Consider the following 26,780-nt stretch of genomic DNA (forward strand, 5'->3'; position numbering starts at 1 on the left):
AACTCTTATTCAGTAATTGACCTTTCTTTTATGTTTCAGTGCTACTCTTTAGGTCCTTTGCAATGGTTAGCAAAGGATCAGAATGGAAAACCAGTGATCAGTGGAAACTTTTTTTCCTATTGTAGAGGTTTCAAAGTTTCTTTATAAGCTAGATTTCATATCTCCTTGTTCAAGCAACTAATTTTGTTAGGATTTTTGGCTGATGAAAACAAAATAACTTTGCTCCAATTGTCCTCATAATGCTTTGTGAGTTAATAAGCCTTTAAAATGTTGTAATTTATAGGAAAAAAACAACAGAAATAGATTTTTGGACTTTTTTTGCCTGCCTATTGCATGTGTCGGATAAGCCTCATTGTTATGACAGTGTATAATGATCTGAGATTTTTAGGCAGTTTTTAGTGAATAATTTCATGGATCTGCTATACATTATATCCTTCATCTGAAATAGAATAAACACCATTCAAAACACTCATGAACAAAGCTGACAATAAACGCAATTTCTAATCTCGGAAAGTATCTTGGAATATCAACTTATTTCTCTGGCAAGAATTAGCAAGAAAACAGTTTTTTGTCTTCTTTCAATACTTAATAACACACTGCACTTTGCCACCAGCTCTGTAGAAAATGAGATCATGGTTCAGCACTATATGCACCTTTGCAGCAACATAGGCCTAAGAAGTTCCCACTTTCCCAGGTTAACCATTCATTCTCATCCTGTCCAAATACATCACTGTCCCAGGCATGTAGACAAAATTATTTGCAGTGATGTGCTATCAGCTGCATCAGGAAATAGAACCAGGTTTGCAAAGGAAAGGGCTGTTCTTGAGCCGTGTGATGCTCTCATGGGAACTGCTGTCAGGGAAGAGAGGCCTAGTCAGGGATGCTCAGCTCAGGGAGTTGAGGTCTGCCATTGAATCACAGACTTAGTTTTATTAAAAGGAAGAAATTTTGCATCTTTGCACTTTGTAAGTTATTTAAACCTTCTTTCAGAATGTTGCAAGTGCATCCTAATATTTTACATATTTGAAAATATGTGACTCCTGAATTTTAATAAGCCTTTAAACTGTACATGAAATTATCAGTTAAGTTCTTATATTCACCACTGCTAAGAAGAATTGGTTGCTTCAAAGTGACTTCCTTAATTATGACTTTTAGAGCACTAGTGAAATATTGACAGTATTTGAACAGTGCCATCCAGATCATTAATTCTTGAACCTGTCTGAGATAATTGTAGTCTCAGAAAGCAACTGTAGTCAAGATGGACTTGAAGATCGAGTAGACGCTCTGCATTTTGGTACAAGGTCAGGTTTGTGTAACAAATTACACATCGGTCCTTATGAAGGATGGGATTTACAAGAATGTATTTGTTACTTCTACCAGCCTAATCACAAATCCATTACACTATTTTTAATTAACTTCTTGCATGCTAAGACTGACGTATATTGTGTGCTTAGAAGAGGGTTTCAAGCTGAAACTGTACACACAGTTGTAAAAGCTACAAGAGTAATTGAGTCATTCTTAAGGAAACCAGAACACTTGAACTAAAACACTGATCTTACTACTCTGTTAGTAGGAGTACTGCACTGCATCTGACTGCATTAATTAATTTATAACCACTCAACTCTGTACTAAGGAAATGTAAATGTAAGCATCGTGTTAGACTTGGTTTTAGAGCTAGTTGATCAACAGGAAAGACTGATACTCTTTTCTATTTCTTCTTTATAGTATCTTTAATGAAACATTTAATGAATGACACTGGTTTTGGTTTCTTTATGTATCTTTGCAAAAAGGGAAAAGTGTATTCTTCATTACCTTGTTTGTGCCCCTTTTCTGTCTTGTTCAAAAATGTGATCATAAATGAAAAGTTGAGCAGTTTACCTCAAGACTGGCAGCTTAGCAGCTGAAAACTATTAGTCTTTTAGACAGGTTTGGTGCCTTCTGTACAAAGGTGGTATAATGTCATTGTCACCCCAAATCAAAATGAGCTTTACACAATCCATCAAAATTTGCAGAAAAATGTTAGCAATTCAAGTATGGGATATAAAACCTAAACTCCAGATAAATCCTACTGCACTCTGTGGAAAATTTTATGTTGACTTTGACAGTGGACTTGGAAGTGACCTACTGCTGAACGATCTAGGTTAGAGCTGATTCACTTGGGGCTAGTTCAGCAGAATTGAAAAGTATGCACTGGTTTCATTTCATCATTTTGTGAAAGTTCTCTGAGCTCTCAGTGAGATGTGTCTCCTAAGAGCTAAATTCATATAAAGCATTTGAAAAACACATTACAGTGACTGCCTAGAGCACTGCAGGTTAATTATTTCCACTCAGAGTAATTAGATAATAGTGTGAACACTATGAAAGTATACTCCACAAATTATTCATTAGAAGTATCTCTTTCTGGTCTTCTCTAACTCTCCTAATGAGTAGCAAAAGACTTTTCCCTATAAAGTACAGACATGCTTGTTAAGGGATGTTATAATACAATCCACACAAATGATTTGGGGACGACACAGACACTTGCCCGCCAGAAGCCAGTACCAGGCACACGGGGTGTGACCTGTGATCCAGCTCCAGCTGACAGCACTAAGCCCCTCACTCACACTGAAGCCTCAGTAGCTGATTTTCAGGACACACACCATTCCCAGCTCAGTGTCTGGGGCTGAGACCCCCACCCGCTCCAGGGGTGGTACAGAGACCTCACTGGTTCCAGCAGCTGATGCCACAGGTCAAAGGTGGCCACAGGCCCCGTCTGACTGCAGCTGCTGACCCTTTGGCAAATATAAACATACTTGAGTCCAGCATCATACACGTTCACATACACCTCACACACAGTTTAGATAAGAAGTGAAATATGGAGGCATATGATATTTGAAAGGTCTCTCAACATTTTAAATATCTCCCTATTTACTTTTTTCATTCTATTTCTTAACTTCTCTTCAACATTTACTTTTTCTCTTTCCCTTCTCTGCAGAACCCTTCTTTTTCATTCTAGCTTATCTTGCATCACCCATTTGATTTCTTTCCATCATGTCACTCACTTTTGATAGGCTTGTCTTTTTGTCTTCTGTTGCTTCCTCTAGTCTTTCTACAACAGTGTTTTTCTCTCTGCTTTCACATTCCACAGCACAGGCACTGCATATCACTGTTTTTTCCGTCCCCTCATTAGAACTGATCCTTCATTTTGACTGAAACATCAATTATTTTTCCTCCATTACAAAACTCAGCGAATCTCCACTGAACTGGATAAACTCAGTTTGTTATTGTTATTTAATTAGAATTAGTAATTCAACCTCTGTAATGGGTTTTCTTTACAGGTTCATGCTGCCATGCCTGTCATGCTGAGTCTACAAGCCCCATAAGCGAGGGAGTTCTGGGAGGGTCTCTCACCCCCCATCACTGGTGCCAGCCCTTCAGGGTCTTCACTGACCAGGGACACTACCATTGAGATGTCCAAACAAGTCTGTCCACTCTTAGGGCCCATTTCATTGCTACTGAAATATCCATCTTGCTTAGGCTGTGATAAACTACATTTATTCTTCAGTCTTTGTATCCATAAGCCATCTGCAAGATCTCAGGTTCCTCAGCATCACTTGCATTCATCTTCCAGTCTGTTTCAGTTGCATCAAATTGCTTGTGACTAGACACAGCCAGGGCGACTTTCCTGAGTGTCTTTCCAGAACATGAAATAAAGCCTTCTTGAGCCACATAAAGATTTTCTTTGGCCCGGAGTTTATATTTGCTGCTTGTTTCTTTGAGATAAGCTGTCATTCCATTAAAGTTACACAAACATGTTTGAATCAAAGCTCAATCAAAAAGAAAAGCAATAGTTCTTTCGTGTCTTTTGATTCCTGCATGCATACTGGGTTTTAAGTCTGTTAGAAAATGTTACATACAAAAGCTGTTACCTGTCAAGTTCTGTAGTTCAACATTCTTTGTTCAATTCTAAAATCCCTTTGAGCAATATTGAATTAGGAATTTCATTGAGAATAACATACAACTATTTTATTGCTCAGGACAGTAAAAGAGCCTGACTTAAAGCTATTGTACTGGACAGATTTCTTAACTTTTTTTTTTCTTTCTTTTTTGTTTTTAATTTCTCTACACCATCTGGTGTGCTCTTCTTCAAGTAATATTTTCCTTTCAACAGGTTTGTCCTCTAACTTAAAAACCTCTTCCTCCTACTCTGTCTCTTTCCTAGAGCCTCACAAGATTACTAATTTTCTGTTGACATAATTTATTGTGTGGTTATTTGTATATATTAGAGTTAGCTAAAAACTTCTTTACTTTTCTCATAAACAACAGAAGGGGAAAAATTAAGGAAGCTGCACAGTTCAGAGTAGCAATCAAACAAATCTGGTTCATTGTGAATTCTCTCATATGCTCACATGGCCCACTTCCAGTGACATTTTCCTAAAGAAAGCAAGTAATCTGGTGTAAATATGTTTTCTGTCATAGGGAACCAGCTTAATTTTACATATGCTCTGAAGGAGTGCATATGAAAGTGCATTAAGTGGTATTAAATGAACAAAGTGGTATTGAAAAACTCATACATTTTCAAGCTTCGTGCAGAAAGAACTCTGCAATTTTCAGTGTTTATGCTCCTGGAGATGTTTATAACAGTTTTAGATAATGTTTGCATGAAACATTTGCACAGAAACTCTTCATAACATGAGCAGTTTTTCTGTTTGAAAGTCTGCATGTGTATCATGGGAAGACATAGTCTGAATAATAAAGGTGTATTTGGAAAATTTCATGAAGATGGTAAGGACAAAAGCATGGCCATTTCTCTGGATTATATTTTTATACTTTGACACTATTCTATTTCTTCTCTGCTGTGATATTAGTTTTTTCCTTTCTTCTTTCATCCTTTTCCATTTGCCAGTCCCACAAGTGCCCAGCTGCAGTTATTATTTTTTACAAGATCGTTTATTCTTTGTACTTCATTTTCAATCCATGTTCAAGTGCTATTGGCCTTCAGACTTCCCAACTGACTCTGACCTCTAGTTTATTGGCAGAGAAGTGTGGCTACCAGCACCTAATCTGTGTCTACCATTGGGAGGCTGATTCAAAACAGTATGTACAAGGGAATTGAAAGTGAAAGAAAGCAACCTTACTCTTGACAGACTGTTTCAAGGTAGTTCCTAAAATGCTGCCACCTACTTTTCAGCTCAGTACTTTTGTGTCTTGTCCTTGTTGCAGATCTGATGTGGTTTATAGGACTTTAGTTGTGCATGAAGCTGGTAGGTATATTTTGCAATTAATAACAGAAAGGGATAATAGAGTAAAAATCATGAAAAATACACATGTGCAGACAAATAAGATTGGCAAGAATGTTTTCCTGGCTCAGTAAAAAATGCTGATGATCTGTCAAGTAAACTACTGACAACTCACACAGTTCCTCAGCAGGTGTTTCCAAATAACTGAGGCTAAGACTTATAAATATTTATGATGTTGTACATCATTTTATTCAATTCCCAGAGTCACTACACAGAAGGAGCACATACTCTGATTTGGCTCTCTTCCACAAGTCCTGAATTGTGAATATGAAATCTCCACTTCAGTTTGTCTCCCTTGTCTTTCCATCTGTGCTGAACCATTAACAGTTTAGTGGGGCTGCCAGCCGTTAAGGCCTTGGGAGAAATTCCATCATACAGCTGAAACTGAGCATAAATTGTTATGTCAGGAAAATACTTTTTGCCTTTTTTTTTTTTTTTAATTTCAGAATCTTTGTTACTTCCTACCAAAATTTTGGATTTAGAAAAATGACCTGTGCAGCTTGGCTTTCAGGTCTTATACTAACACTCTTCCAAAAAAATCATTTTCAGAACTAACACGACACAGGCATTTTTCCCATTTTCATGGGAAGACTTAAAGTCCTGTAGGTGAACAAAATCCGAATTCCAGCAGAACTGGAAGTTTAGCTGCATTGGATGGGGCCAGTGGATTGTAAATACTGCTGAGTAAAAACTGGAGTGACACTTAAACAGTGGGAGCTCACCTGCTGTCATTGCCAAATAAATGGAGACATTGAGAAAAAAAGCAAAAAAAAACAAACCAAAACAAACAACGCAAACAAATACACACACACAAAAAGAAACATGGAGGGAAAAAAGAGTAGCTTTAAAAGTGACATTTTTCTTTTACTGACAGTGAAGGAAGAATTTGTTGTGAGAATTACTTCTGGTTTTTTAATTTATATTAAATAGGATAATTGCCTGCCCCAAAATCTAGTTTAAGTACTCAGATGACTGTGCCTTCATTGTTGACATTTATCACCCAAATCCCATCACTAAAAGGCAGCAGTGAGGTGGAAGGCAAGGCAGGAGAGTGCTTCTTTGAACACCAGGCATTTGATGCAGGCAGGAAAGGTCGGCAAGCCTTTGGGGGCCAGGGCAGCCACAGCACAGTCCATCTTGTGCACTTAGTGGGGATGCAAGACAGACTATCTGATTTATCTGCTACAGCAGCAAAAAGTAGCCTACCGGCCCTTGCTTTCATGCTGACTACAAAGAACCTGCAAATAGAACAATCACACTTGGAAAGATATTTTGCCTCTGAAAAATCCTGTAAAGATTCCTTGGCTTTGATAGTCTTTCATGGGGTAGTCTCACCTGTCTCTGTAACAATAGGGCAATAGGTAATATCTACTGTCTTTCTAAAGCAGGGATCGTATGTCTGAAATGAATATGTAAAGAGTTAAGTCTAGGTGTAGATGTATATGATTAAGAATAGATGGTCATTTATAAATCACTTATAACTTACAATTTATAAATAATATTTTTATAACCTAATGCATCCTTTTTCATTATCTTGAAGTCTTTTATGATCATATTAATTTGTTATTTAATAAGAAAAAATTTTACTTCTTCATTGTGAATTTTTTTGTAACCAGCAGTGTCAGATCTACATCAGGCCCTCAACATTGTGGTATTGGAGAGACTAGGTTACGTGCATAACAGCTATCCAGATACTTTTGGACAAATACGATTTTTAAAAGTAGCAATTCAGAAAACAATTGTACTGACCATGTGTATGCATGATGCTCTCCATATTAAACTTTTATTAATAAAATTGTAGAGTTGCAGTTCTCTTGTTTAAATATCTGTAAATCAGAGGTTTAAGACAGTGGTCCATTTTTCAGTTACAACTACAGATATAGATCATGCTAAATAGCAGTCACTCCTAAAGGATGTCTAGTATGCCAAATATTTATGTAGAACATATATCGGTAGCTAGATATGAGAATATGTAAGACATGCTCCAGTTCCAGAGCATCTTGTACAGTGTGAGCACCTCTTGGGACAATTGCTCACAACCCCAGGTGTCATACAGAGATGAGTTCTAGGACACTCCCGCAGTGAATTTTGGGGAAAAGTGTGTCTCTCAGTTTAATTTTGATTGTAGAGGAACGAATTATCAAACCCAAGAGCAAGGAGCAACAGGTAACTAACCTGAATTTGAAGGACCTTCATACTACGGCCCAGGGGAGTTTGTAACTGACTTGATTAGGGAAAACAGCTATTATAGGTCTAGTCATCCAATTATTTAACCAAAAAAACATAAATTAAGAAGCATTTGGGAAATTCAACTTCTTCTGTATATCTCTTGGCAGGGTAAGTATTAGTGTTATTTTATTCTAGAAGTTTAAGGAAGCAGCATCAGTCCATCATTACCAGTGTGTCCGTGCTTAATGGCTATTCATCTTTTTCTGAACAACCATTTTGAAAACTGATAATATGACAAGAATCTCTTCCCATAAAATAAATAAATAAATTTTATTCAAGCTTACATTAATTAGCTTCTTAATGGCCACAGCTTTTTCTCACCATTTGGAACTGTTCAAATAGCTACAGAATTAACAGAAATTATTACAATATTTTATCTTAATTAACATTTTTAGTGTTTCAACATGTATTAAACACTGACTCATCACAGGCGCAGTGTGCAACATTTTCTATGTATTAACTACTCCTTTACTCATTAAAAATCACATTGAAAACTCTAGTATTGATCAGGAAGTCATGACAGTGGACTGTAACAGCTGCAGAGTAAACTGACTGCAGTCACTGGGAGTGAAAAGCTTCCATGTTATTTCCTCCTACTGTGAGAAAATGAACTAATTCCTTCACTTCTGCCCTGATCTTAGTGTCATCGTTTTAAATTAGCTGCCGTGTGAGTACAAAACTTATATTGTCCTCCTAAGTTACTCCTCTGATACTACTTTCTTGCATGTATTTCATTTTAGTTTTGATCTTGATCATACCACTGCGAAGCCTATATGCTTTGCATAGAATTCCATGAGATTTTGTATGAGCATAAATGTAATAAAATTGTTTGCTTTCTCCATACTTTAAGCTTCAAACTCTTTAGGTTTTTAAAAGCACTGTATACATCTACAGTAATTACCTAGGTTGCGGACCTATATAATTATGTAGGCAATACATGGACAGTAAACTTTTGCAAATCCTGGCAGCCCTTGCGAGAGCAGCTGACGTGAAGTGGGCGTTACCACGGCGAGGGCAGGTGATTTAAAAGCCCTTGTAACTTGACACCAGGAAGGCCAATGGCATCTTGGGGTGTATTAGGAGGGCGGTGGTTAGTAGGTCAAGAGAGCTTCTCCTTTCCCTCTATTCTGCCCTGGTGAGACCACATCTGGAATATTGTGTCCAGTTCTGGGCCCCCCAGTTCCAGAAGAACAGGGAACTGCTGGAGAGGGTCCAGCGCAGGGCAACAAAGATGATGAAGGGAGTGGAGCATCTCCCTTATGAGGAAAGGCTGAGGGAGCTGGGGCTCTTTAGCTTGGAGGAGACTGAGGGGTGACCTCATTAATGTTTATAAGTATGTAAAGGGTGAGTGTCACGAGGATGGATCCAGGCTCTTCTCGGTGACAACTAATGGTAGGACAATGGGTAATGGGTTCAAACTGGAACACAAGAGATTCCACTTAAATTTGAGAAGAAACTTCTCAGTAAGGGTAACAGAGCACTGGAACAGGCTGCCCAGGGGGGTTGTGGAGTCTCCTACTCTGGAGACATTCAAATCCCGCCTGGACACCTTCCTGTGTAACCTCATCTGGGTGTTCCTGGTCTGGCAGGGGAATTGGACTAGGTGATCCTTTGAGGTCCCATCCAATCCCTGACATTCTGTGATTCTGTGAAATCTTAAATTAACAAGCTAGAAGTAGATATTTCTAGATCGTGTCTATGAAGAAGAATTCCTAATTTTAAAAATATATATTTTTTATTTAGATATCTACAGTGCAGGTACAGTGTCATACTGCAGACTCTCTTAGCTGATACCACAAGGTATCTGTTTAAAGGCTCAGTTTTTGTACTCAAACTAAAAATATGGAGTTTGAAATACCCATCAGATCACAGATTGTCTTTTATTTAATGCATTTAGCTGCACAGTGTTTCTGAGTTGAGCTCGTGGTTAAGTTCTACAGATAATAAGTGTATTCATTCTTATTATTTGTACTAAAAGGTTTTGACATTTCCAGAGATGGTCATTTGGGGCCATCTGACCTTGTGCTGAAACTAGATTGTTTTGTCCGTTCACCAGAGCTGCTGTTCTCACATAGACAGAATTTGCATGGTAATTGGTTGATTTTTTTAAGGCTGTGGTTTAGTCTTTCCTGATTTTCCCTATTTCTTTAATTATTTTTCCTTTAATGTTTTTCTCATACACAAACTGAGAATTTTTTTTTTTCTATAATTTGCAAGTTTTAGTATCTTTAAAGTCTTCTCACTTTCTCCTTCTCTTCCGAAATACAAGTACATACTTTCTCAAGATGGCTTACAAGCTCCATTCAGTGTTACAGGTGGGAGGTTCTAACTCTGGTTTGGTGATAGAGAGGAAACTATTCAATGTCACATCACGAAAACTGGTATTCAGCACAAGTGCGGTAGCGGGGATAACCCAGGATTATCCTGGTGACTGTGCCACTAGCACAGGAACTGTCAGTCATGTTTTTTATTTATTGCTCCATCTGTTTTGCATTCTTGCTATTGTAGTAAGAGCCATCACAGAGCAGCATTTATGTTTGAATGTCTGCAGTCAAGATGAAAAGTGCAGGTGTTGCACAAAGCAAACCAAGCTCTACCTTTCACAGGAAAATCATCCACACAACTCTTTTACAGATGTCTGTCATTTACAGGAAATATCTATTCAGGAAATGCTCATATCATCCATTTTGTATAAAATGGTTAGTTAGACCTCATAGGCAGTTACACTGACAGTTTCCTTCACAGTAAATATGGGTAATGCTGTTCACCTGCTTTATAGCACATCAGCTATTCAGCCATGTCAGAATCTAAAGATGAAAATATAAAGAATACTTGGTTTTATATGTATGTAGAATGTCAAATATTAAAGTACAGATAGACTGGCTACACATCCGTGTTGGTATTTTAATATTCAGAAAAGGCAAAAGTACCAGCTTGGTTATTTCTGAATGAATTATATGGGAAAACTCAGCCATGGAACTAGAAGACTGCCAGAAAGGACAACAAAAGATATCTTTGAGATTTTATTTGGTTTTGTTTTCCATATTAAACTTTAAAGTCAAGTAGACTTACACATCTTCAAAATATTTTAGCGTTAAATTTTTTTTTTGCAAACACTCTTGTGTTGTTTCAAATACATAATTTGATACTTCTCTGTTAGATGTGTTGAAGTGTGTTGTAAGAACTTAAGTGGGTTGTAAGAACTTTTTAAGAGGTGCAGACATGCAAAAACATCTCCTTTATTGATAAGATACAAAGACAAAACAATTTTGTTGTCCTCTTCAAAAATTCTGGTTGCCCTTTGCAATTCAGGATGGCTGCCATCTGTTTGGCTTTTTCCCATCGGGATTCTGCTATAATTATGAACTCTGCAGCATGTACAAACATTATTCTCGAGCCTTTGTTAACAGTCCTGTCATGTATATTTTAGGTTTCCTCTACGCTCAGAACAGTACCAAACGCAGCATTAAAGAGCGACTTATGAAGCTCTTGCCCTGCTCGGCTGCCAAAACGACATCTCCTGTTACTCAAAGCAAGTTTTATTTTTAATTTGATTTTTTTTTTTTTTTTTTTAGGTTTGCATGCAGCAAAAGTTATATTTTCATTAACTGCTCATTTGAGAGACAAAATATCTGCTGAAGTAACCATGTGCTCTTTTGAGGTTTAAAAGGAATTGATGAACAGATTTGTGGGCTGGTAACAGATTTGTCTGCAGAGCAGGATGGCAAGATACTAACGCCAGGGTCTGCCGCATAGGAGCTGCTGGGCTGGCACTTACGCTCCACAAGCTAGCTGAGAAGTTATTCACTCATTAAATTAAATACCTGCTCCCAGTGTATTTGAAAGTGCCATCTTTTTGTGTACATGCGTGCATGTGTCTGTGTATGCTTGTTGTCCAATAGGCAGTACTGGTCTGGGAGGAAAGGCTTGGCTCTGCAGGTTTTGTCTATGTAGCATCACACTATTTAGGGAATGAGACCTTACAGATGTGTCTGAAAGAAAAATAAAAAGGAGGTTGAAAACAAAATATATGAATGTAGAGATAAAGGAGAAGCACACTGACACTACCTTTAATGTGTTGGTATGCTGTGAGGAAATAAAATCTTTCCAGGGTAGCTAACAGATAAAAAATAGGGGGAGGGAAGGAAGGAGGGATGGAGATCGGTACATAGATGCATACATATATATATATATATATATATATATAAAAATATATATATACACACCTAGATAGAGATAAATTATAGTAATAACACTAATGTCTTCCTATATAAATTGGCTGCTATAACTGATTTTGAAATATCCCTGTGGACCCAATTCAGTCTAGATTAATTTGGCTTAATTCTAGTCACTAATCTGAACACCTAAAATTACAAGTTTAGTGGTCCCTGTGCTTCCTGTATACTCTTCTCATAAAGCATATCAATCAATCTACAGTAAAAAATACCTCCAAGAGTAGTTCCTTCTGTCCAGTGATTGTGGGGAACCTGAGGCAACTTGACTACAAACACAGGTCCCTATTAAGTGCCTAGACTTCAGTGGTATGGATCTAGGCTTTCTTTTTGCCACTTCACCGTTTTTCATATTTTCCTCTATAAAGAAGTCTGTGGTACTTGGTTTCCTTTCTAACTATTTGACATCTCAAAGATTAAAAGTACTAAAAATGTGGATGTGCAGTTTCTTTTCATGGTGGCTTCAGCTGATGTGTTTTACTTGAAAACAGGGTAACTTAAAAAGGTCAGTTACTGTCATTGACACCTGCTAGTAATTCTTTGTGTAGAAGTTGCTTTCAGCTACATAGTCTGAGCAATATAGCCTTAGACTACAAAAGGTATCATGGAATCACAGAAAGGCTTGGGTTGGAACAGACCTTTAAAGATCATTTAGTCCAATCCTCCTGCCATGGGCAGGGACATATTTCATTAGATCAGATTGCTTTGTCCAGCTTGACCTTGCATATTTCCAGGAATGTGGCATAGAACAGAAAAAGGAAATAGAGTAGAAGGAATAAAACGTTTGGTCTGTTTGTTTGAAGCTGCTTGGAGAGATGCATTCAGCATTTTTATCTGTGCTCTCATCAATAACAAAATGCTATATTAAGTAAGAATATTATACTAAATGAAAATATTACATTAAATAAGAATATCATTGTAGACATACATTTTTATTATCCCATTTTGACATAATGTGCTATTTGATTTCTACTAGCATGAAAGAAGCGACATTGTAGTGTACTGGGAACAAAGCCAGCAATACCTGCAATAACAACCATATAATGTGAATTCCTTAAAAATGTTTAGGGTAATATTCTTAAAAGGAGTAATTTGTTGAAGTATACATACCCTGAATTTGCACTTCTGCACTTCTATCAATATGTGCAGAAAAATGTTACTTGAAAAAAGTCTTATTTCAGTATTGCCATTCAACAACGTATCTCAAAGAATGCTTTTTCTTATTTGTGCGCTTTAGCTTAGTAAGCCTAAACTTAAATCCATCCTTCCTTAGCTAAATTTTTAAATGAATGTGCTAGAGATAGGACTAGATTCAAGAACAGTTCTGGAAAATAAAAGCTTGTGTGCATGCAGTTATTGAATAGAGAAGGGAGCTATAATTTGGGGTTTGTGCAGGCAAATACTTGTGCACAATTTTTACAGGCATGAACTCAGCCCTAACTTTGGAGATGCTTCTCCAGTTGCCATTACTAGAAGAGTATGTCTCCTTTTTTGCATTTCTTTTACTATTTTGTTATTGAATGAACAATGAAAGGTTCAAAGCATAGCTCCTGTGGAAAATATATCAAAAACTGTTTTTAATATTTAGATGGAAAACTACTCCTTAATGAATCAGTAAGAATATTTTGTTTAATGTATATATGAGTGAATATGCACTTGTTTCTATTTTTCAGTTGACAAATGTTAGCATTTCATAAAAAGAAACAAACGCTTAATTTTCTTAGGCTGAAGAAATTAGAGAACTGAAATAGCTAATTTTTTGTTAATGATTAGAAATTAATATATTTTCACACAGTTTTGAAAGTATAGATCTTCTTTCCGGCCTCAATAATGGCAACCATAACTGTGAAGAAAAAATTAAAAACCTTCAAGTGACTCATGAATGCGGTAGTATAGTTGACACTGTGGAAGTTTATGTTGATCTTATTTTTTGATTATTTATATCTATAGAAGACTACACAAACAGAGTGTGAGAAGGCTGTTTTACTGAAACTTTTCATTAACAGAAGGACATCACCTCACTGCAGTCTTCTACATTCTTACTGAATCATTGAAACGCAATAAAAATGTTTATTACTAAGGATATACCAAACATTGTGCTCAGCATTGCATTGTCTGGCCTTTATCTCTAGCCTCACATTTATTATGTGTATTCATTTAACTTCTAGAAGAGCTTGTAGATGTCTCTCTAGGTAGCCAGATGTCTCACAAATGGGTGCTTAGAGACGTCTTTCCCAGTTTAGTCCCTTTCTGTCTAAACAATAGTCTGTTTAAATCTCATAACTCTTGGTGTATAAAACACAAATAACTTTTCAACAATATCTGTTCTCAGGTTGGCTCTTTTGTCAATTTGGTATCAGCACCTTGCGTTGACTTGCAGTTGACAAAAAAATCATTGAGCTGCATATGCACAATATGACATTGTTATAGGGACTTAAGTGACTATTACAAAGAATATAAAAATTAACTCTCTTAAAAAACTTTGCTTTTAAAACCTTGCAATATAAGCCCTGAATGTTTTACGCAGAATTAAAATGGGGCTCAAGAACTTTGATACAGCTTTCCCAGATTAGGAAGATAGCTTCTTAAATCCAAACCAGCTTTATTCCAGTTTCATCTATAAGAGCAAGCTTCTCAAACTCTCCCTTTGCACCTCAGAACGTCAGAAACTCTCGTTGAAGAAGAGAACTGAAATGTTCTTATAAACTTGTGAGTTCAGATACTGGCCCTTTAAAACTAATACCAAACTTCGTAAGGTAAACGTAGAGTTGTGTCAATTGGGTTTTTTGTCAATACCATTTAGATTGGAAATTTTCACAAAGATGGTAGTTGTCTATGAGTCACTTGAGATAACCTATGAAGAAAAATAAATGAGAAACATGTTATAGCTTATCCACAAGTCAACACAAAATGGACGATAAAAGATAAGACTGTAGGTGATGCTGAGATCACTTTCCCAAGATGAGTGCCAACAGCAACACCTCATTGACAGGAGAAAAGACAAGGCCCTGCAACTTTCTGAAGATTTATCCAAATAGTTTGTATATTTTGATTATATCCATTTAAAGGCTGTTCATTTTTTTGTTTAGCTGAACTATATCTTCTGATGCCAGATTTCTCCCAAGCAGCTGAAACTTATTATTACTGTATTGTAGCAGAACAAAAATACGTGATGATGTAAGCATAATATGGTTTTAATGGAGTATTCTAATATTTTATGCTTATGAAAACTGAACTGAATAAAACTTTATTTTAAGAATGCAGATTCCCATACTCTGATGGAACAAAATGTATGTCTTCAGAACTGTAGAAGTGACAGTTATCTGTGTTTGTTTTCTCTCAGGTTACTTCCTGTAGTTGGTAAAAAACAGAATAAGGCAGTGATTTGATTAAATTAGTCTGGAGTGCTACATAAGCTATGTTTAATACTGGGAGTACTTAAAAACAGATGCACACGTACATATTTTTATCAGGTATATGGCTGGCACGCCATATAAAAATACATACTGTAAGGTTTTTTTTAGCTATTTCATTTAACTTTCACATTTAAAACTCTGCCTGGAAAAAAAATGCATGGCTCTCTTGCAAGCTGTAAGGCTTGAATGTGTATATCCAGATATTCACCTAATGGTGAGGTCACTAAAATACTCATGTTCCCCGTTTTGGGTCCTCACCATGAATAATCATGTTGCCCTGAAGGGTTTGTTGCACAGTACTCAAAGTAAGGTGTACTGTTGAATACACAACAGCAATCTCACACACTTTCCAACGCACAACTTAACAGTCAAAGGAAAACACTGAGAATCCCAGTCTGATACAGTCAATTCACATCAGTTAATGTACCAAGGGAAAATTTCCAGTATTCAGGAGTCACTAAAGTTTCATAAAATTATTTTCTTTGCTCAGGGAGTCATAGAAACAGAAAAGTTATTCTGAATGTGTCATGCATGCCCTTGCAGAATGTTCACTTTCCAGTTTATTGCTATTTGTACTGAAGTGATAGTATTCAGACTACTGGATCATCACTGCTGTTCCACGTTCTGTGCAGCCACTGGAGCATACAAATACCCTTTCCCTAAGGTTAAAAATGAATATGCCATTTGTCTTTAAAGCTGCAAAAGATATTCTTTAAAAGAAAGTCATTTAACGTTCTTTTTTTTTTTTTCTGTAAGGGTTAGGTACTTCTAAATCCTATATTTCTTGTTGAGCTTTACTCTCTGTCTGTTGTGTTCTGCAGACACTGTAGAAGATGAAATGGAAATGGCCACAGTACGACATAGACCTGAAGCTCTTGAACTACTGGAAGCACAGAGTAAATTCACAAAGAAGGAGCTTCAGATCTTATACAGAGGGTTCAAGAATGTAAGCACTTTTTAAATTTACTATCCATTTACAGGGTAGGCCACCGCAATCTCAGGAGTATAAGAATGACTGGCAATGAAGCTCATGGGATTCAGTAGCTAATGCTGTGTGCCTGGTTGTGTGAGGATACAATCACTGTATAAAAATCGGGCTGTTTAACAGCCAAAAGATGCAGACAAATTAAAAAGCATCCAGAAGATAATGATTATAACTTAGTTTAGTAGGACTTTTTTCAAGAACAGACTGAAAATTGTGTTGGAGTTGTTTGTTGGAAGATGAAATAATGGGAGAGAATTTAAATCCTGAAGAATTTGATCAGTGACAAGAAAGATTTTGATTTTTGTGTTCACAATAGTTGTCACTAGAAGTAATTGATATAAATTGCACTAGAGGACTTTTTTGTTATGTGGACAGTATTAGATGACTTCTTTGGTGCTTCCTAGTCCCTCCAGTATATTAATTTGTCAGATCCCTTTACTGGGAGTCATTATTAATGATTTCTTTTGCTAATATACATGTTCTATTAGCCATTTAGTTAGAGGGGATCTCACTGAGGACCCCAGTGCATGAGTAGAGCAGAGAAATAAGATACAAAAAGATTTCACTAAGTATTATGAAATTCTGGCTCTATGCCAAAAGTAAGAGCTGTCCCTGATCTTATTAATACTATACAAAGGAAAAAAGAAATTAAAAGCTGCTTTCTTAAAAAAAAATAGCCTTTTTTGGTTTTTTGGTCTCTGTTGTATTCTATTATCTTTTATGTGATTAATACTTCTATAGGATACTGTCTACCATTAACATTGGATAGAAAATACTTGATATTAAAAAAATTGAATAAATAGCAATTGAAGTAATGAGTGTGTAATGTTAATTCATGTATTTGGTTGTGAGTACCACAACTGTGCAAGTATTAAGTCTCCTGCTGAGCTGGAGGTAAAGATAAATTTAATTACATTTATCACCTTTAGATTTCATTTCTCTTTCAACCTTACAAAAAGGCCGCCTTCTTGCCTTTGGCATCTACCAGTCATGTGAAATTGTATAACAAAGTATAATGCTAAAAGCACAATGAAGCTCAACTATGGAATCAGAGGGAATATTTTCAATAGCTTGTACAAGAAAAATATAAATCTAACAGAATTCTTAGATATCAAGCTATGCAAACGGATGTTCTAAAACTACATTTTTATCTAAAGCCTATGATGCAAGTAAAATACAGTCACTTAATGTGTCTTGTCCATATATCATCCTCAGTTACAGAAGGTATATAATGTTAGCATGTTACTGATTAACAGTGATTGCTCTTAAAAGCTTTTCATTTCCTCAGGGTACAAGAGAACATTCCCTTGCTAATGACAGTATTCCCTAGGTATTGCAGATCGTGAACTAATGTCTCTAATTATCTAAGGCAAAAAGGTACAAAGTATAGTGGATAAAATAACCCTTCTGTCTGTTTCTCTATGAATTATTATTAGAGTCTCAAATTAAACACCTTGATAATTCGCTGCATAAAATAAGGTATGGAGAAAGAGAATAGGTTATACGAAAGTATTTTAATTTATTCCTGTTTAACCAGTTTTTTTAAAAGAGGAATTCCAGCTCTTCATATGCTTTTGTGTTCTAAAATGTAAGTTCTGCTTACATCAAAGGAGTGTCAATGGTAATACATCTTTATTCAGGTGTTTCATTTCCTTATCGTTACCTGATAATTGAAGACATGCATGTACTTCAACTATTTTTTGTGTTTAATATAATTGCAAAATTTTCAATTGCATTCTGAAATGCTGCATAGCATGACTACAGCTGATGACTGTCATAAAAGTAAATCAATTTAAAGTAGTAGTCTTTAGACCAAGAATTAGACTTCAGAAATGAAGGATTTCAGTTTAGTTGGCATTTGTTTTATTTCTCATATTTATTAGTTCTTACTGCAAAATGCTCTACAGCTCTATGAGCAGCTTGCCTATGTGGATTAGTTCATTTTCTTGTCACATAACTAGTTTTTTACCAAATATAATTTGAGCAGCTCTGGTGGATACCGATACAGGATGGCATTAAAGTGCTGCCCATGCACTGTGCTTAGATGGTCTCCCCCTGACAGCGTTCGGTCATCCTCTTCTCTCTGCCGCAGGCCACCTCCCTTCTCACTCTCCTCCTTTCTGATCCTGACAATATCTCCACCCCTGTGTGCTTCATGCACCAATATATACTGAAAGTTGTAACTGCATTTTATATTTTACATACTTTAACCAAAGTTCCTTTCATAAACCGTAATAATTATTTTTGAACCTACTGGGGTATTTTGACATCTACAGAATCCTGTGGGAAATTAGCTTCATATCTAATTATGCCTTCTGTGAAAAATAATTCATTTCTGTGTCATATCTGCTGCCTTTCGTTTTCATAAGGTGTCTATAGTATTTCTGCTACGAGAAAATGAGTAACCATTATCATTACATCTCCAAGACATTCCCTGTTTTACACACTTCTTACACATTTCCCTCTTAGTCCTTGCTTTTCCTGATTGAAAATTTTTTATCTATATAATGTCAGTCCAGCCTGCTGATTTCCCTCAATCCTGTCTAGTTCTAGGATGTCTGTTCTGACATGGGTATGACCAGAAGTTCTCACAGGTTGAGTCCAGTTATTCATTGTTTGTGACTTCAAATTACTTACATATAGTTCTGACTGACTTTAGATGAGAAAGCAGCGAGTACTCCTCTATTTCTGTAGTGCTGGTGATTACAAAATTTGGTTTACTATATGTTTTTTACTTATAGAAAAATAAAATGGTAAACCTTTAAAGATACTTTCATCAATTTTATTTTCCACCATAGGCAAATTGCATGCCAAATCCAGCAAAAAGTAATTCAAGCAGAAGAAGTTAGGGTCTCAGCAACTCTGTGTACATGTGCACACCTGAAAGCTTCAGAAGGTCTCAGATCACACTGTAGTATAGCTGATGCTTTAGGAAGCAAGAAGTAGAGGATAACTGCAGGAAAGGCCTAAAGGTTGTTGAAATGCCTACCTTGGCAATGGCTGTTTTGGTAACAGCCAAGGTCGATGTTTAAAATACAAGAGAAGATACTCTAAAGGAGGTGGGATAAGCAGCTTCAGATGACCTAACAACTATTACAAGGAAAGGCACCAAGGGAGAGTTTATGCTTATATTTGGTCATTTAGCCATTTTAAATCTTCTATACTATCCTTCAAAAATGAGTTTAACACAAGTCCTAAGCCGTCTCCAGGCTCAAAAGGTTGTCCCCTGCACTCTGGTTTCACAGTGCTTCTGCACTCTTGTTGATGCATTGTTGCTCAGCTGCCATCACAGTGGGAACTTTCCATTTTGTATTTGGCTTCCTGTCATCCCATTTCTTGTAAATTGAAATTGTGATTGCTGCAGTCATTAACCTTTCAAACCAATGGCTCTGTGGCAGGCCTAGTACAAGTGGTACTTCACAATAAATTGCACAGACTATCAAGCACACACTCAACATGTGGTCTGTCTTTCTCTTTTGTCCATTGATAGATCTCTGAGAGTTTTTTTAAATGTCCCTGAGCTATAGCACATTTTACATTTAAAAAATACTTAGATAATGCTTTTACTGCACAAAAGATGCTCCTGTACTAAGCTTAAATGTTAATGATCTTTTAATTTTGGTTGATTATTCTCATCAAGAATTCTATCCAACTCTGTTGTGAAACTGCTAGGCTTTCCTGGAAAAGTGAAAGGGTTTTTGATGAACATTGATCTTACCCAGCTGTGTATCAGAGAAAGTGTAAATTTAAGTCATGCATGCATAAAAATGTCCCTGGATACATATTGTAGCTTTAAATTGGGAGCTCTATACTCGTGACATTTATTGGGAAAACAACATTTCTATGATACCTTTCTTCCCTATTGCTGTTAGCAAATGAGGCAAACAATGACAGTAAGATAATAACTCTGATAATGTTGCAGCTCAAAGATAGGTTCTCCTATCATACAACCCATCCATGTAAGAAAATGTTCTTTTTCATCACTCAAAATAGGCTAATTTATAGAAAGAATTTTCCATTTCAGTTATGGTTTGGTGGAAGCATTGTATTACTGTATGTTGCATTTATGAGTATTACAGGAAGTTAATGAAAGCTTGTTTAATAGGTTATTTGATGATTGTCTACAGCATCTGAGTTTTCCATGATGAAATACAACTATTTTCATTGTCCTCTTCTGGAAAATTCCTTCCCTTTTGTTTGTTCTTCTGTTAGTATCTTACAGGAAAAAAAAATTAAAAAAAAAAAGTGAGGAGAAAGTACATGATAATGTTTACAGTCATTATATATTTCCTTCAAGAGTTAGTCAAGGAACTTGAAACTTTTCAAATATGAGACTAAAAATAATTTGGAGGTACACTTTGACAGATATAGCATAGAGTTGTCAGTTGTCACAAACTTACAGACCATAATGCTTTCAGTGGAGATACTCGTTTCAATTAGTTTCACAGTTGCTGGCAGAGATTGAGATCTTCTCTTTGAAAGTTAATAATGAACTCAGCCCCTACACATCTATTCATCTCATGACTTACTGGTGTTCATGGAGATACTTCACGTTGTGTTCACTAGGGAAAAACTGTCATCTAGCATGGCTTCATAATAGTGACTGCTTACTTCTGAATTAAGTCTTAAAAATGTAGATGTCGCTGATTAAGCAGCACAGAAAAAAGAGCGTAAGTTTAAGCACCCAGTATCAATAATAGTGCAGAGCACCAAATACCTCTGAAGTTCTTCTTTACTCTAAAGATGTCAGTACTGTATTTTGGTGGAATTGTATTGCTCTGTGTGTGTGTCAGTCCCTCCTGTTTGAAACTGGCAGTACCCTGTGCTGTGCTCTCAGCGGGGCTGACAGTGCAACGTGCCATCAGTCATGCCAGGCTGGCATTTGATGCACAGTGGATGCTTTCTGCTCTGCCAGCCAGCTGCTCAGTGTAACTCATCTGCTGGTGGAGATATTTGCTGCCACAGAGTTTTCATGTGCATCCGTATGTGATAACTGAGGAATATAAATGTTTATGTACTACAATACATGAGCAGCAAAATATATTCTTTGGCTGCAGCTCACTGCAGTTATTTTTTTTGTGTGCATCTGGACTAAGCATTAGACAGCTTCATACTGGAGTTATGTGAAATTGTTGGATTTTGGTTTCTGGGTAATCACTTACGTTAGAGAAGTAAAATTTGGTGCAGTGCACCATTGAGGATGCTGTGATATTAAATTTAGTGAGGAGACAGCTCTTTTTCTCTTTTCTCCTATTTGTCCCCTTTTCTTCACGAGGAGAGATGAATATAACTGCTATAAACACTGCACAATATAGCACAGCGTTTATCATAAAATGTTTTAGTGGGCCAATTCATCAGTTGAGAAAAGAGTGTTCAAAAAAATCCCTCTACTTGGATTTCTTGCTACTGGTTTTCTTACTTTTAAAGAGATTTTATATAAAAGATTGTAATTCCATACTAAATCCTCTACTAAGTTATCTCCCTGTTACACTGCAATTCAAGGACACAAAGTAGACATCCATATTTTCAGGTGTGCAGCCTAAGCCTGCAAAACCAGAGCAGAGGGAATAAACACATCATCTGGTTATACTTCTGGATGGTGCAGTTGGACCATTTGGGTCCTGATTACTTCAAAACTTTATAGACAAAATCTTGTTTGTGCTGGACTCAGGGATCTGTTCTGGATCCTAGGAATTTCTGAGTAATTTTAGATCTTTATATTCTTTTCTTGGTTAAACTCCTAATCAATTTAAGCAAAATGAGTAATTGTAGGTTTTGTCAGAAAGCAGTGAAATCATCAAAAGTCCTTTATTGATTTCAACAGTATTAATTTCTGACTAGAAATGTCTTTAGATCTATGCTACCTCTGTGCTAAAAATAAACAGTGGTAAATCTTCTAATAAAACAGCAATCACTGATGTAGCATCAAGGTCAAGTCTTTCAGTCTCATGGAAGTTTATTATAAGTCTTGGGCCAAACAGCATTTACCTTTGAGTGACAGTCTGAAATGCAGTATCTAACAGAGCCCACATTCTATAGATCAGCTGGACATTTGCACAGTTGCTCTTCACTCCAATTATGTGAATGATTCTCATGTTAACTTTCAAGTAAGAGAATTTTTTCAACCCAGTCAATTCCATTGTGAAATATACTTAAAGGACCTTAGATACGGTGAGTGTAACAGAAGAAATAGGAGCCAATAACTCAGAAGACAGCATGATTCAGTAAACACAGCATGAAACTAGAAGTCTAAAGACTCGAGTCGTTTGGCTCTCTGGATGGCTTATTAACTGCCACACACCTTTAAAAGCCCTAACTATCACACTAAAAAGCCGCCTGAGTTGCAAGAGAGCATTATGCCATTGCTTCGCTGCCTGCATGGGCTCCACATTGACAACTGCTTAATTTAATGTCTCTGGTCTGACAGCCAAAACCTTTTAGAGTGTCCCTGGCTATCTGAGAGATTGCTTCTCAGCTTCTGATCAAAGCCTCCTCAAACACGCCCTGGGAACAAAGTGGGGAGCACCAGTAGGGGGGCTGGTGGCTGTGGGAAACTGAACTTTCCCAGGATCTGGAGATAGCAAAGTTCGTTCTTACAGGAAACAATATTGAATGCTGAATTCCTCAGTGTTAAGAGTGAAATGGGTGTTCTGTGGGCAGAATTTGTGTGAGACAGTCTTCCTCTCTGTGACCAAGCTCCATATGTGTCAAGTGGAAATGACACTAACCTCATGCCTGAAAGAACACTGATCTAGGAAGCACTCCGTGTGATATTTCTAACAACTATTTACTTGTTCCATTTATACATCTCTGACCAGAGACTGAAGCCCATCCCTTTTCTGTTAATGTAACTGTCTCAAAACTAAATAGTCCATTAACAGGCTAGAAGCTTATACACAGGGATCAATTCTTTTTTTCTGTTTCTTATCTCGAAGTAGTATAGTTCTCCAGATTTGAATCTCATATCTTCCCTAATACTTGATCAAATAACCACACCAAATCTCATTTCCAAAAAAATCTGCTGCACTTCCAGTAGTGTTGAAAATAAATAAATCAAGTCATAGAGCATCTGCTTCACTGAACAAGAGATGTAGCACCATCCCCTGTAATGGAGCCCAAGTTATAACAGCCTTATTTTCTTATTCTGTTCTCAGAAGCTGCAGCTATGGAACAAAGACAAATTTTATGTGCCATAAACTTAGCAGATTTTGCAAGAAGTTTTTATTCCCAGCAATTTCAGCCTTAATGAATCTCCATAAGGAATGATACAACCATGAGAAATTAAATCTCTTTCTTAGGCCTACCCTGTATGATAGATAACTCTTTTTTAGATGTATCTAGTTATCTTTTCCCATTCTTGTTATCTAAGTAGGAAATATCTTCTGCTTCTTTTTTGTTTCTCTATACTGTTCATGTTTTCACAAAAATATGCTAGCAAATATCAATCATCATTTATTTTGGTTTGTCTCAGTGTTCTGTTCCAATTACTTGATTTATGCTGCAAATTTTAGATATACTGCCAAAAGCAATGTATCAAGTACCCACATATGAGACCAGGAGAGCTTCAGAACAGTCCAAAGGATATTTATGTAGTTTATTTAGATTTTTTGCTGTGCTAAAAAAAGTTATCAGTTCATATTCCTGAGTAAACTTCAAATTCCATTCAGATGCTTTTCTCATGTATTTTTACTGAACTATAGAAACAATATGTCTTTGTAAGTAGCAATGGAACTTCCTGTCTTATGGAACTGTCCATTCCTCCTTCTCACAGGTATTTAGGTTAATGGCCTAAAGTATTGCCACGAAGTACACTCTGGCCCTTCCATGATCACCATGAACAGTAGAGCTCTAGTGATCAAGTATCTTCTCTATATTCTAGATCCATGATCTGGGGACACTTTTGGGCAACAGAATAAAGGAGGTGTCAGTGTGGTGTGCTGACAGGCTGGACAAGAGTAGATGTGACAGTGAGGTTTTGGTACCTAGAGAGAGGAGCCTGTGACAGACACTGAATGCCAGGGAGCCGCCAGGATGAGTCACAGGGCCCTCAACTGTGTGAACAGGGAAGAGGCATTTCTTACTATGGACCACATCTCCTTCACACTCACAGCAGCTTCATACACGTCATTGCCTCGATTGCTTCTGATAAATATTTATGCAGGTATGAACTTTTGTTCTTGTGTTTCCAAAGCTGGGGCCCTTCCGAGAGAAAGTGTTGTGAGTAGGAGAGAAAGAAAAAGCCTGTGTTCAAGGATGAATGTATTATTATGTAAAATATAAATAATGAGCACAATATTTGATTTCCAGTTTCTAACCTGCTCCCCACAGAATTTTATGCTCTTTGGCATTTCTTTGAGCTAACAGAATTCTGCAGGAGCTGAAATTCCTTGGTGCTTTTCATTGTACTTGGCAATAACTAAATATTTATCTGTCTGCCTTTACCATTGCATGTCTTTGAAAGAAACCAAGAACTGCCACTCTGAAGAATACTGGAGTAACTTGAGTTAAGACACACTTTTAGGCTGAAATTTTGATTTGCTGTCAATACTTAGTATCAACATCCGTCTTTCTGACAAACACAAAAAAAATCAGATCAGCATTTTAGTTCGAATATAGTTCTTTTTTTCACCCCTGACACACTGAGGTTGCTTCATAAATACCTTGTGCTTTCTCATTTTAGGCTTTCTCATTTTCACTTATGGCTATAAAATATTAGTAATCATGATCATCAAATCATAGAATCATTTCAGTTGGAAGAGATCCTGAAGACCATCAAGTCCAACCATAACCTAAGTCTAGCACTAAACCGTGTCCCTAAGAACCTCATATATACATCGTTTAAACACCTCCGGGGATGGTGACTCAACCACTTCTCTGGGCAGCCTGTTCCAATGCCTGACAACCCTTTTCATGAAGAATTTTTTTCCCAGTATTCAATCTGAACCTTCCCTGGTGCAACTTGAGGCCATTTCCTCTCATTCTGTCACTTGCTACATGGGAGAAGAGACCAACACCCCCCATGCTACAACCTTCTTTCAGGTAGTTGTAGACAGCGATAAGGTCTCCTCTCAGCCTCCTTTTCTCCAGGCTTAACAGTCCCAGTTCTCTCAGCCACTCCTCATAAAACTTGTTCTCTAGACCCCTCACCTGCTCATTGCCCTTCTCTGAACTCTGAACAAGGTGCAAGCCTGCTAACGTTTGGCAGAGTGTTGTTAGTACAGTTGCTTCCTCAGTGAATCTTACACTCTTTAAGGATACAAGGAGCTTTTAGAGAAAACAAAAGCAACAACTGAGCTTCTAAATTCTAACTCCCTCATGTAAGAAAAAAAAAATAAAGGCCTCCACGGTTTTAAAGTATGGAATTGACTTACACTCAAATATTTCTGTTAAGGACTGCTCATGTCCTTCATTCTGCTCAAGTAAGGCCAGGGACTCATCCATACAGTTTGGTGTCTCAGGCTTTGGGGTAAGCTTTTAAGTTCGAATCTTTAGTCATGTTGTTTACTGTTGACTTCCTGCCAGTGCTAATAATAGGAAACTAAAAATTACACTAGTTAGCGGGCATTGCAAAACAAAGAAATGTGCTGATTAAAAGTGTTGCTGGCGTCTCGCCCACTGCATCGTGGAAGCAGCCAAAGTGTTGATTGTTATTTACTGTGTGAAGCCACACACACTGGATGTGAGCCAGTTCCTTTATTTCTGCTTGTTTTCCTCTGAAACTGCCATAGGGGTGTCAAGAGGCTTTTGTTCATTAGAGCATCTTCCAGTGGGAGGCTCAAAATCTTGTACATCCTCACTGTGCTGTTGGGAAGCATTACCATAGTTCTTCTATAGATGGCTAAATAGAAGCAAGAAGTTTTGTGTTTTACCTGATGAGACAAGGTTTGAGAGGAGTTTTTAGATGTATTTTAACCAATGGATGTCAATGGAGATTGATGCTTTGTAATCCACTGACTCCCACGATGTTCCTAGAAATGTAGACAGTTGCCACTGAGCTATAGAATGAGTCTACAGCTTATGTGACAGAAATGATAATGCAGCAACCCAAAGCGTTGCCGCTGTGAGCCTTTAATTGAAATAATTCTACTATAATTTAGATCAGGGAGCAAAGATCAAAAAGAAGGATGTCCCTCTAGACCCAGTAATTAGCGCACTCTGTTTTGAGACGCCTCCTACATTGTAGGTCCTCCTTGAAAAACTGCTTATGCTTTACACCTGTAACCATAAATAGGCAAAGACATAGGAAGGCTTTAGAGTGGGGATGAAAGACTAAGCATAAATAAAGTATTTCTTCATCTCCATTGCTAGCTCTAACGGCTCATAAATATATTTAAGTGTACAAGGCTAATGTGTTATTTAATGTTCTGAACTACGGGGCTTAATTCTGCAATAATTGAAAACAATAGCAAGCTATTTGGGGAAGAAATTTTGGCCCTCTTGAAGTCATCAGATAAGTTTGATCTGAGATATATAATACCTTTCGTTAACATATTTCATCATTCATCACTGGTTACAGCATCTCTCTATTTGATTGTATAGAAGTTATTTTTTTAAATGTAAGCCAAGAACTGTTTCAATAAAGAAAAGAGGTTCTCAAAGCTTTTTTTTCTGTAGCCCATTCCTGAGAAAACTAAGATGA

General features: G+C 36.9%; 1 protein-coding gene across 9 annotated transcripts in view; it reads left to right on the forward strand.

The window, feature by feature from the left end:
• Window positions 1–26,780, forward strand: part of KCNIP4 (potassium voltage-gated channel interacting protein 4) — a gene marked incomplete at both ends in the record, with an annotated part of 414,628 nt that overhangs the window by 361,630 nt on the left and 26,218 nt on the right. For 4 of the 9 annotated variants that reach the window (XM_080344086.1, XM_080344085.1, XM_080344084.1 and 1 more), the window contains one exon: window positions 15,978–16,102. In XM_080344086.1, the coding sequence (XP_080200212.1) occupies window positions 15,978–16,102 (125 nt within the window). Of the gene's footprint in view, window positions 1–10,938; window positions 11,045–15,619; window positions 16,103–26,780 lie in introns of those variants that run through there. The other 5 variants (XM_080344081.1, XM_080344080.1, XM_080344079.1 and 2 more) reach the window with 3 other exon arrangements.

Source organism: Nesoenas mayeri, assembly GCF_963082525.1.
Source record: "Nesoenas mayeri genome assembly, chromosome: 4".
Classification (NCBI taxonomy): domain Eukaryota; kingdom Metazoa; phylum Chordata; class Aves; order Columbiformes; family Columbidae; genus Nesoenas; species Nesoenas mayeri.